The sequence below is a fragment of the Melospiza georgiana genome, chromosome 3 (assembly GCF_028018845.1).
Source record: "Melospiza georgiana isolate bMelGeo1 chromosome 3, bMelGeo1.pri, whole genome shotgun sequence".
NCBI lineage: Eukaryota > Metazoa > Chordata > Aves > Passeriformes > Passerellidae > Melospiza > Melospiza georgiana.
Genome location: NC_080432.1, coordinates 35,928,003 through 35,940,622, shown reverse-complemented (window position 1 = coordinate 35,940,622; position 12,620 = coordinate 35,928,003). Strand labels below are relative to the sequence as shown.

The 12,620-nt window shown below is 44.3% G+C and overlaps 1 protein-coding gene across 2 annotated transcripts in view; it reads right to left on the bottom strand.

Moving 5' to 3' along the window:
* KCNH1 (potassium voltage-gated channel subfamily H member 1) overlaps positions 1-10,005 on the bottom strand; it is a 181,577-nt gene extending 171,572 nt beyond the window's left edge. For both annotated transcript variants that reach the window (XR_009114253.1, XM_058020444.1), the window contains exon 1: positions 9,858-10,005. Coding sequence is in view for 1 of the 2 variants with exons in the window: in XM_058020444.1 (XP_057876427.1) it covers positions 9,858-9,930 (73 nt within the window). In the remaining variant the exon portion in view is untranslated. The remainder of the gene's footprint in view (positions 1-9,857) is intronic.
* Positions 10,006-12,620: the final 2,615 nt, after the last annotated feature.

The window sequence follows — 12,620 nt, the reverse complement described above, 5'->3', positions numbered from 1 at the left end:
AATACAAATGCTAGGTGAGGTCCTGCCCTGATCTGAATAGTGTTATTACATGCATGAATTGCTTACAAATTCCTTCTGACTGCCTTCACTTCTCAAAAGGTAACTTTCCCTTCTCTCCACTTCCTAAAGAGTTCCTCTTAAGAATTTGCCTCTCTTTCACCCTTAAACCTTATTGTTTTCAGATAAATAATCTCTTGGGTTTTTTTCATTGGAGGCTATATAGGACACATTTCTGATAACCATCACTGTGATAATACTACTTTTATCTAGCCTTGCAAGGCTTCTGTGAGTTTCAACAATGCTCTTATCTCCTATTTACAAGTGAAAACAAAGCCCTAAATCCACAAGGGATTTAAGCTCCAAAAGTTGAGACTGCAAGAGTCTAGTCCCTAGATGCCCAGCTATCAAGAATTGGGAGCTGGAAGCTGTGTGAGCAGTGTTGGAGAGGAGAACTGAAAAACTTCAGCACAGCAAATAGAAATCTGACCAAGTTACACCACAGAAAAAAATGAAAAAGGTGATATTTTAAGGCTGGTTTTTTCCCCTTTCCCATGTTTGCTACAATACCCAATATTTTAACATAAGCCCAGTTCTCATAGTTAATACATGATTCTTTGCCATTATTGCAGGAGCTGAAGAATCATGTTCCCACTTATATTTTGGCCCAGCAAAGCTCAGTTTTTTGGACTGGCAGTTTCCAAAGGATGCATAGAGAACATCATACATTTCTCTCCCCCAGCAGCAGTTTGGACATTCTCCTAGAAGAGAAGGCTACCTTAGGGCAGTGAAAGCTCAACCATTATTTCAGCTCTCTAATGACTGTTCTAATCATCAAGCCACCACAGCAAATAGATGTCAACACCCTCACCATGTGAGTTTGAAGTCAGTATGGCTTGGCTGTTGTGTTTTATGCACCCCTAGTCAGTGCTCACTAGTCAGCACTGGGTGAGCCTCTCTGGCATGTAGAGGTACAATGTTTCATGAGAGTCCAGGCTGGGTTTAGTTAGTTGTGAGTTAGAAAAGCATGCTCAGAGATCATTATGTACCCATAAAGCTTTAAAGGAAAAATTCTGCACAACTATCAAACCACAGAACAAGTCAGAGATGTTGATGATCCCATTGTTTCTTAAGTGTCTCTCCCTTCCAGCTAACTCCAACTTCATGCATCTTGACCTTTCTTTGATCCAGGCTTTACACAGCTGACAAACACATCTCATTTCTTCAGAAGTGTCTCTGACAACACTGTTTGCCTGTGTGAACGCTGGCAAGACACAGCATAAAATAAGGACTCCCACTTATAACTGCAGTGCACAGCTTGCCCTGACAGACAGCCCAGGAGTAGAAGGGCTGTCCTCATTGCTATCATTTACACTCAACTGCAGTGACATCCCTGACAATGTGCTGCTTGGGGACAGCTCATAACCTGGTCATTTTTCCTAACATAAGAAAATACTGAGAAACATCCACTGAGGCAAATACTGCCATTGCATCTGCAGGGACACAGGGTCCCAGAGACCAGGAAACAGCTGTGGCTTTGTTACACAACAAGCACAAGGGATGCTCTAGTGAACTCTGAGTATCACAGAGCAGAGACTCCTGGGGACTCACAAGTGGGTCAGCAAGGCCAGGAAAGGAGATGGCAAGAGGAACACCATGAAGAAATCCACTGCTAAATTCTCTTCAAAGACAGGGATGCATTGGACATAATAGTAATGGCAGCAGTATCAAAATTATTTGATGACTTGAAAGGACTCAGTGAACTCCCCTACCTGAAAATTAATTTCTATCACAATGGCAACTGTGTTAGCAGTATTGCCTAGCCCAAGAAGAAGCTGTAAGCATCACTGGCCCTTCTTATGAGCTAGAACTAGAGAGAGCAGGCTCATATAAGACCTAGGCTTCTGGCTTGTGCTGAATTGCTGAATTTGGCACAGTCTGAACAAGACCAAGGAAGTATGCACAGGAAATATGCAGAGGTGCAGCACAGAGCACAATGTGCTGCAGAAACACCAGTAAGAGCTGTAACATCACAAAGGCAGCACAATTACTTTTGCATGAGTAGGACAGCCTTCTGCAGCATGGATTACTTTGTGAAGTGCATCACTTCATATTTTCTAGCTTGCATTTTCCCCAGGTTAGTTCTGCTCATTGCAGTATACCCACGTCAGCATCTACACACTCAAATGTCAGATCCAGTTTGGGTTATCACTTTAAAGTAGACATGGCCACTTAAAAGCAACAAGAAAAACATTTTAGCTCCTTCCAAAAAATACAAGAATGGATTTCACTCAGTCACTGAAACCAGTACTTTCCTCCATTCAGAAAACAAACCATCACAGAAGAATCAGAAAATGTCTTTCTAAATAACCTTGGTCCTTTTAACACTAACAATCACAGGTGTCTAGACACCCATCTTACCAAAACTACTCTATCTACTGAATCCTACTGTTATATTTAGTACTTTGTTTAACCAAAACCGTCCATCAGCTTCCAGAATTCCTGTAGATAAGTTGCACTCACAGACATTTATCTGGCCAGGACTAACTGGCTAAGGAGTGTTCACCTCCTTGCACGAACGTGGAGCAAGTCACTGAAATGTTTCCCCCCTACCATCCATTGCCCTGCACAGCTACATATTCACTCCCACTGCATATCCCAGCCTCTCCTGTAACTTGGATCTTGCCAAGCTGAGACCGCCTCCCACCTCTTTCCAGAGGCCAGCACATCAGTTCTACCTCCCCAGTCCCACCAGTGATGCACAGGTCCTCTTCTGGGAAACAGTGGCAGAAGGTCAGAGACCAACAGCCAGACATACTCCCACAGCACTGCCAGACACATGCCACACTGAAGGTGTTCCCTCATTGCACAGAGGAAGCTGAGGGGAAACCTCTGCCCAGGCAGCTCTAGTGCACACCTCAGTAGCAGGAGAGGCTGCTGCCTGCTGCATTTTCCCATGTTTGGGTCAGTCAAATCCCCCAGGGTGCTTGGGTTTGTGTAGTGCACAAATGGGATTTAAATATATTAATATATTTCCCCACAGTCATCATACAAATGCAACACTCAAAAGGTTTGTTCCCGATTTATTCCCCCCTGAGTAAAAGGAGAACCAGGGTCAGTATGGTGGGAAGACCTGCTGCTCACCAAACATGCTTGTTCTCCCATGAGAGAGAAGGGAAGAGGGAAAGGGAAAGAAGAGAAGGAGAAGGAGAAGGAGAAGGAGAAGGAGAAGGAGAAGGAGAAGGAGAAGGAGAAGGAGAAGGAGAAGGAGAAGGAGAAGGAGAAGGAGAAGGAGAAGGAGAAGGAGAAGGAGAAGGAGAAGGAGAAGGAGAAGGAGAAGGAGAAGGAGAAGGAGAAGGAGAAGGAGAAGGAGGAGAAGAAGGAGAAGGAGAAGGAGAAGAAGGAGAAGGAGAAGGAGGAAATTGCCCTCCCCATTTGAGACCACAGCCTCCCTCATGCTGGGTGATGGCAGCTCTGGTTATTGAGACCAGCAGGTCTTTTTTTATCCTGTCTCAAACTCTTCCCATGGATCTTCAGGGGAGCAAGCCTAGTTCTTTAGCATTAGCAAGCACACACCACTCCTAGAGCAGAACTAACAGAGCTGCACATCACATGTGTCTCTCACCCTCGCCATGGAACAGGGGTGGAGGATGCAGCTACTGCTGCCTGGGCTGGGCACAGAGCAGCAGAGATGCTGTGTCACAGCCAGGGTAAGAAATGTGCAGCAGGCAAAAATCATGTGCTGCTGTCAGAGCAGCAAAGATTGTATCATACAGCTTAAGGACAAGGGACACGTGGTATCTACAAACTTGTGACTTTGCATAACAAACAGCATCATTTGGATACTGGGGGGAAATGAGATTGCATCATTTCTGTCTAATTTCTTCCCAGAGCATAGAAATCAAACATTGTGTATAAGTCGGCCTGTCAAAATTGCTAACAAAGGATAGGTATGTATGAATCTTTGCTCATGTTTAGTCTTAGCTTTGAAAAAAAAAGTAAACCAGAAGCACTTAGTCACACTGATTAGCTACATTGTTCAGATGTAATTTCTGAGATCAAAATATGGCCCTAAGTCAGTTCAAATAATTCACACTGAATTTCAAGTATTTATTTGATCCTTTCTTTGCACACACATGATTTGAGACTTGCAATTCTGGGACCAACCACATTTTCATCCTAACAGAAGTGCTGTAACTGTAGTCAGGGCAAGTACAGACCTGCTCAAATGACAGAAAGACTATTCGTGTGGTAAAATAAAAATAATAAGGAATAATTCTGCTCTTCCACCCCCACATCCTCCTGTGTAAGCCAGTGGTGTTACACCAATACTCACATTCACTCAGTATCCCCTTGCATTCATCCCTACAGTGGAAGTGCTTCAGTGCTTAAATATCCCATGGAACAACTTGATCATTCTATAGGATTATGATAGAGTGGCCTCAAAATCATCCATCCTTAATATTGAGGTCAAAATTTTTAAGCTCACTGTAATACAAAAACCATAAACCCCTATAGATAGGTTCGTTTGGGCTGTTTTATAAAAGTTTTATATAACTATTTATTTAATTTCCAAAACAAAATTGATTTTAAAAGTTCCTTGGTTGCTACAGCATGAACAAAATTCCCTAAATACAGATATTTCGTGTTTATTCAAACATGACTTACACTATCATGTTTGATAGCGTAAGAGCAAAGTGCAAGTGCAAGTTGAAAAGAATTATTAAAAAATTTGTATCTTCAGTCTTCCCACAAATAACAAGAGACTCCAACTAAAGCAACAACTTCAAGTGAGTCACTCTAAATCATTACAGAAAATGAATGCTAATTGCAGCCAGCAGAATAGACAAAAAACTACCTTTTCCATCTCAACATTCTTACTTTGCATTGTTATAGAAAATATTTCATGCAGGCATCTACCATGAGAAAATCTTAAATTGAAAATTATGCATCATTCTAACACTTGTAGCCATAAAATCTCCATAATTATCTATACTTTTAAAATAAAGCATATTACTGCAGAATAACAGAACAAGAATAGCTGAAATGGCACCAAAATTGTGCCAAAGGTGCTGTCCATTGTATTTTATGGACAGCATGATTTGTCACCTATCCCTGAAGTACTACCGATATTGAGAAACTAAAAATCCAACATACCCGCCCCCCCAAATAAAAACCAAAAATACACACTAAAACACAAATCCCACAACATTTACACACATGTGATGTTAGAATGAGATAATTAGGTGATTTTCAGAAATGAAAAAGTTCATCAGTGGGTAAGAGTCAGACATTGCACCACTCTTACTAAAGGACAAAGCCACTGTTTAGCAGTGAGGGTTCATCACTCAGCTGGTCAGGGGGTTTGTTTTTCCCGTCCCATATGATCTGAACACTAATCCAGAAAAGGCATACTTTAATTGCATTGATTATGAGTCTTTCTTAGATTAAAGAAGCCATTTGATTTACTGATTATAGCCTTAAAAGTGTTTGAGACAAGACCCAACTCCCCACTCACTTTTATCTGAGTTACAAAAATGCATTAACCAATTCTCCAACGAGTGGGTTTCATTAAAATTTGTTTTATAATCTTGTTCTAGGATTTAATGTAAAACTGGATTGATACGTTGAATTATCACAGGAGAAGTTCTTGAGCTTTCAGAACATTAATTTTAAGCACATTACCTGTCATCTCTGTGCTGTACATTTTTTCCCTTACTATCTATAAAAGTAATTTTAACAAAGTCAGGCCGTACATTCCTAAATGCATAAAGCTGCACATTCAAAACTAGACTTCTGGCCTAGTAAAAGCCAGTAGAAAAAAAAAATTTACATTCAATTCCAGTGATACTGAGAAAAAAAGATTGTCAGTAGTGAATTGGTATTTCAATGTACTGGTCAACTGTGAGAAAAGCATGGATGAAAATGTATATGAAAATATATGTGTCTCCACAGTTGTTAACATGGGAAAGAAGGAAGATCAGGAAGCAATAAAACCCATTGTTTCATTCTCTTCTGGGAAAATGTCCTTAACACAGAACCTACAAGCTGTCCTCCTGCAGTTTCTGAAGGTCTGCTGTTTTCATTCCTCATTCTCTGTTAAGTTTCCTTTGCATTTTTCTCTGGCTGAACACAAAAACAGTCTTTTCAGTTTCAGAAGTGTTTACAATAAAGTTAATTTCTCTCCTAGGTCTCAGATGATGGTACAAGGTTAGCATGCCCAGGATGCAAAATGTTTATTGTACTGGGAATTTTATAGCCTGTAATGAAAGCAATGCCATAAATCATGCAAATGTCTGTTATACTCAAGATCTATGTCTGAAGGTGCTTTTTCTTTCCCTCTACAGGGAACTCTCTGCATTCTCCATCAAAAGATACAAGTTTGCTTCCATAACTGATGTCTCCTTAGTGTGTTCCAAGGGGATTTTGTGAAAGGAAAATTAAATTCACACAAGCTTTATGCCTTCCAACTTACTCTTCTTCCAATCTCCTTATTTTGTCCATAAATCAGAAAAGTACCTGTGACTTCCACTGAAATTCCAAAGCCACCTAAACACAGGACTTACTTTTGCCATCCTTATACATGCACAATTATCACACACCTCAATGAGAATCCTGACCAAGGAAGGACTGAAGAATTTGGCTGACATTTACATAAATATTTTTTTTTCTCCAGATATTGATAAAGCATTGGAATACCACAAATAACCTCCACAATAAGCTGCACCAGTTGATTTGGGTGCCCTGGCCATGATCCAGGTTTATAACTGTTATAAATTACAGTGCTTGTATACTGTGGATGTATTACATTACCAAGAAAAATATTAGTATCACATTAGCAGTAACCATCAGGGGCTAGTGATTCTTTATATACTGCACTGTGTTACAGCATGGGCTCATTTTCTGTCCCACTGGGTGTTCTGGTCTTTAAATATTTCACTGCTTCAAAGAAATTTTTGTCAGCCAACCACTGCACGCAACATTTCTTTTTCTAGCTCTGCATGACTAGTATAGAAACACATATTTTGAACAATAAATACAAGATGACCAGAATTATGGCATCCCTCATTTCAAAGAGGGACAAACCTTAAGCTCACACTTTGTGCAGAAGGTCTTTGTGTGAGAAGAAATCACAGAGGACCAGACAAGGTCCACAGGTCTAGAAGATGTTTCCTGTGTGTGCTAAGCCATCCCATGCTCTCTTTACTCCAGTGAGTGGGAAGGCAGTGCTTTGCAGCTCTAACCCTAGCTCAGCTCTTTTGGCTGGCACTCAGTGCATGAGAGCCTGTCTCAGTTGATTTGCAGCCTGTGAAGCTCTCATTCCTAATAACTCTGGAGCAGACAATTCAGACCAAAGGAGCTGGAGGTGAGTCTTGCTGCAGAAGGTGTGCTATGAACATGAGCCAAATTTTAACCCTAGTGGCAAAACCCCTGACCTGCACATCTACATACACTGCTACTACCTTTAGCCACAGAATGTGCATCAGCTCACCAGTCCCACAGCTAACATGACAGAAAGGCCGTCCAAAGAATTCCTTGTCAAAACTACTGGTAAAATAAAGGTGTAATTAGTACTGTCCTTAGAGCAATGCTTGCCAAAGAAGCTGCATGTCCATTCCTTTGTAACCACCATACAGCCCCTGCCACTGAGATAACACCCTCTGCCCCAAAACACTCTTTCCTCCATCCACCCATGACTGATGATACCCATATCATATACAAGTTCCTTCACACGAAGCACTTAGTCCATTATTTCTGTTCAATGACAAAATTCTTCTCTTTCAAAGGGAATCCTCTGCAAATTAGGAACATTCCTATATCTGTATCACCCAATATCTGCTGGCATTACTCAACTTGCTTGCATGTGCCAGCAAATACAAGCTTGACAAGAAGCCCAAGGTTTATTTGGCAAATCCCAAACGGCGCAGACAGCTTCATTGTGGGTCACATTACTGCCCAATTGAACAAAACCAAGAAAGAGGAGCCAAACCTCAAGCTTTATGGGCCCATTTAAGCACTCATCCTGTGGGCATCCCAAATCACCTCAATGGCCAAGCAGGCAGGACAAGATGAGATGTGGCGTGTTTCCATACTGCCCCCGTGCTGGTCAGCACAGCCCTGCCTCAGCACGAGAGAAAGGAGTCTATCCCTGTCTCTCCAAACAGACTAAGGGTAGACAAAACTGATTCATCCAACACGGGTATGTGACAGCACCACATTTCCAGCAAAGCTGGATTGGGTCCAGCAAAAACTTGAAGGCACATCACAGAAGAAATAAGGTTCTAAACCTGAGTCGATTCCCTAAGCTTATCCTCATATGCCTGAACTGTGCATCACTTCCCACCAAGCTTCGTCTAAAAACTTGTATTGATTACAGCCCTCAGGACTTGCTGAGCATTTAGAAATGGAGTGCTGTCATTCTACCTGTGCTATCTAGCACCACACTGTTATGACACCTTCTTAATAATGGGGGAAGAGAGGACAAAACAGAGCATAGCTTCTGCTGCATGATTCCTCCCATCTCCAAGCCTCAACTGATTTATTGCAGCGAGGCTTTGGCACTGAAAGCCAAAAGAGGAAATTGGTTTTTAATGAAGAAAATAATCTACAAAGTCGAGACAGTTTTGAGAAAAACCTTCAATAACTGTTGTTGGAAGATTAGAGAAGCAGCATGAATGTGATGACATGTAACATTCATTTTTAAAGACATTAAAAAAAAAAAAAGCGGGTGAGATTCACTGGATTCACTGTAAGACTGGAAAGTAATTTTTTCAGGAATGCAGCCTCCAGCCCCCTTCCTTCTACAGGAAAGTTGCAGAGAGAAATAACCTATAAAAAGAGCCTCACAATTTTATGTGAAAATATGGTCTTATCAAAGGCTAGTTCTCCAATCACACTGCCTAATTAAAAAAATTTGAAAATCATTCTTGGGATCATTTAAGTTTTTAGCTGCTTATCAAGAGGGTTAATTGTCTTTGCTTTATCAGAACAAACTGACTATGTTTTTAATTAATTAACTCGTCGTGTCTTCAAAAGAAGCTTGATCTTCATATTCTCAACCATACTACAAGTTCTTAATCCCTGAAGTAACCCCATTGAAGTCACCAGAACATCAAAAAATGGCACAACTTGAGCTCAGGGCTTTAAAAGAAATGCACATGCCTAGGTTAAACAAACCCATGAACGCTTGCATGGTCGCCGGCTTACAGAGGGAGCAGCTTTTGGTAAGTCCCTAAGTGAAAGAATCTGGATAGCATTAATACGTATTTGCATGCAATTGTGAAATTCGAGGCATTTTCCACTCCACAGTTTTCCAAGAGACAGACCTGGTTACAGTGCACTAGGAAAAAAAAAGAACAAAAAAGCAATATCTGCCTTCAGCCCTTAAAATGGCAAACTCTCTCCTCACTTATGGCAACCCTTCCCTTTCACCTCGGGCCGGCAGCCCTGGCCGCTGCCCCCGCACCGGGCTCCCCCAGCCCAGGGACCATCTTGAATCCCCGCACCCCCTCCCGGTCCGGAGCCGCCGCCGCCCCCGCCGCTCTCCGGACGCCCCGATGCCCCCTCCCGGAGCCGGGCGCTGCCCCCGCGGGCCCCGGGGCGCGGATAACGGCCGGCCGGGGCTCGCTGGGCGCCCGCCGTGCCGGCGCACCTGCAGCCCGAGCCCCGCCGCCCGGCCCGGGGGCTCTCGGCAGGACCCGGGCGGCGCAGCGGCACCGGCTCCGGCACCTGGACGCGCCGCTCCGGCGGAGCCGCCCGGCAGCGCCCGGGGCTCGGCGCCCCCCGCCCGGCGCTGTCCCCGTCGAGGACGCGGCGGGCTCCCGGCGGCCGGCGAGCGCTCGCCCGCGGTGCCCCCTTACCGTTAGACCTTCGCACGATGTTCTCCAGGAACGTGTTCTGAGGCGCCACCAGCCCTCGCCTTCCCCCGGCCATAGTCGCTGAGCGGGAGCGCAGCGCGGCGCGGAGGCTCCGCTCAGGGCCTCGCCGAGCCGCGCTCTGCCGCGCCGCCGCCCGCCCGCCCCGCGCGCCACATGCCCCCGCCGGGACCGGCACCAGCGGCTGTGCGGCACCGCCGCCGCCGCCTCCCGCGCACCGCAGCCCCGCGCCGCCGCCGCCGGCCCGCCCCGCAGCGACCCCCGCCGGCCGCCGCCGCGCCGCAACGCCGGGGCTGCAGCGCCATCGTCTGGGGCCGCGCCGCGCCGCGGGCTGACAGCCCCGAGAGCGCTCGGCCCGGCCGCGGCTGGCGGCGCCTTCCCCTGGCCTCTGCCCCCGCTCAGAGGGGGCTGCCGCCGTGCCCGACCCCTCGCCGGTGAGAAACGCGGAGTGCGTAAAGACCGCTCACAGCTCCCGGGAGACACCGCTACGTCCCTGCCCGGGTGAGTCCCCGCGAAGCTCCGGAGCTTTGCTCGGCGCCCTCATCCCGGGTCGCGCTCCACGCTTGCCCACGATGATTTCTGTTAGAAGGCCACTTAGTATTAGTGGTCAAACTGATTTGCAGCTCCGTGGAAGCAGCGAGGCAAACTGTTTGAGTATAACCTTTGACAGGTCTTGAACTCTTTGAGATATTTAACTGACACCAAGCTTTCATTCAGAGGTTAATCGACTTTGTTGTTCCCCTATACCAATCTGTTAGTAAATGGAAAATACTCAGATCTTTTAAATTTAAAAGGCATATTTTCTCTTGCTGGCACTGGCATTTACTTGCTGTAATGCCTCATTAAGTGTAACACCTTCAGGCTCCACAGCTCAAGGCATATTGGAGACATGGAGAGTATGTTTCTGCATGTTCATCTGCTCGAGGAAAAGCTATTTCTCATAGTGCCAGCAAATAAAGCATGGCAAACACCATGGCCTGTGTCAGCTGAGATTTTTAACCACTACCACTGATCCCACAGAATGCTGGCACTGCCCAGCCTGCTCTCTCCTGGGTAAGGCTTGGGCCAGGACCAGAGCCAGGAACCACAGGCAGCTCCAGCACAGCCACGCACATGGTCCAGTTCAGGGTGTTTTTCTAAAAACACAGCTGTGACCAAACACTGACTGTGACATGAGAAGTCTGATCTCCCTGCCACCAGCCTCCTACAGCATTTTTAAGTGGAGTGTGAGACTCAAGGGGTGAGGGCAGGTGACAATTTCATTGCAGCAGCAGCTACAGATGGAGGCCCTGAGCATGCTGGTGCCATCAGCCCCTCACGCAGCTGGGATCCTGGGAACTCCCAGAGCCCCTGTGGGCCAGGCAGGAATTAGCTGTGCCACAGAAGCCTCTTTTAAACTGGTGATTATCTGTATGCTGGACACCTACATTTGCTGCCAAACAGAGGCAGGTTAGGGGGAAAAAAAAATTGCCTGAAGCTGCAAAAAGGCCACCAACTGTCCCTGAAATGTTGGGATTTAAAAGAGCCCATAGAAGCATTTATTTGCATCTTTACACATCTAAGTATCCCTATCAACTATCCATGTGAGAAATGGATTTATAAAGAACTTTTAAAACTTGACAGAAAGATTTATAATTTTGTATATTTGTATATAAACACTGAAATAAGGTGTGTTGATTTAGGAAGGTCATGGAATAGAGATAACATTGTTGAGAGTGAGATTGAACTAGAAATAAGTTTTAACCAATTTTAAAATACAGTTTTGTAAAATAGTTTTGTAAAAAGACTAGATATTTTAGACAATTAGGACTGTGAAACTATTGTAATAAGACTATGTAGGATAAAAATCTAGGTGATTAGTGTTAGAGTAATAGCAGCATTGTGTGGTAAAAGCTAATAGGCTGAAAAACATTTATAAAGTATTGTAACCAGATAATAAGTTCGTTTCTGATGGAATAGCATTGAGTTTTATGTCTCTTATGTCTCATCTTTCATCAAGAGTGACAACAGAATAAAATCTTTTAAAACATCTCTCAGTTGCCCCATCTCTATAAAAGCTAAGAAAACCAACAAATCCATTCAAAGCTTATTTAGTTCCTGCTAGCTTCAGCAGCACAGCCAAACCTGAAGAGATTCTAAGCTCTCTGAGAAAATTGTAAATGTAGCCTTTGACACTGAATTTACATAACTGCTAACAACCAAGAGTGAGATTTGGAAAACTGGGATGCAGAGTAGTGTTTCATTATTCCTCAAAGCCACTGTGCCAGAGGAATAAGTGCACACTGTATCTTAGCTTCTGCTGGAATATCTGCAGGAATATCTGTGACTTAGGAGACACCTGGCAGCTGACATACATTACAGGAATTTTGAGGTCTTTACAGGAAAAAGGTTTCAAACTGAATCAGCAAGTACAGAATCAGAAGTGGGAATGAGGTGACCTAAGAGTAAGAAACTGAAGACTTTTTCCTGAAACTCCATTAAGTTTAGGCTGGCTGCAGTTTATGTTGCATTGAGTGGTCCAGTCTCTGATTACCTAATTTTTCAGTGTCCTGCTTAATCCAAAGTTTCATGTCAAAGGTGCTATTTTATCTAAATTGGTTTTACATCTACCCTGTAGCATTGCAAATGACTAAAATGCTATAGCAAATTGTGGTGGATTGACCTTGGCTGGGTGCCACATGCCCATCAACTGCTCTATCACTCCCCTCCCCAGCAAAATAAGATGGAAAAAAAACCCTTGTAGGTCAA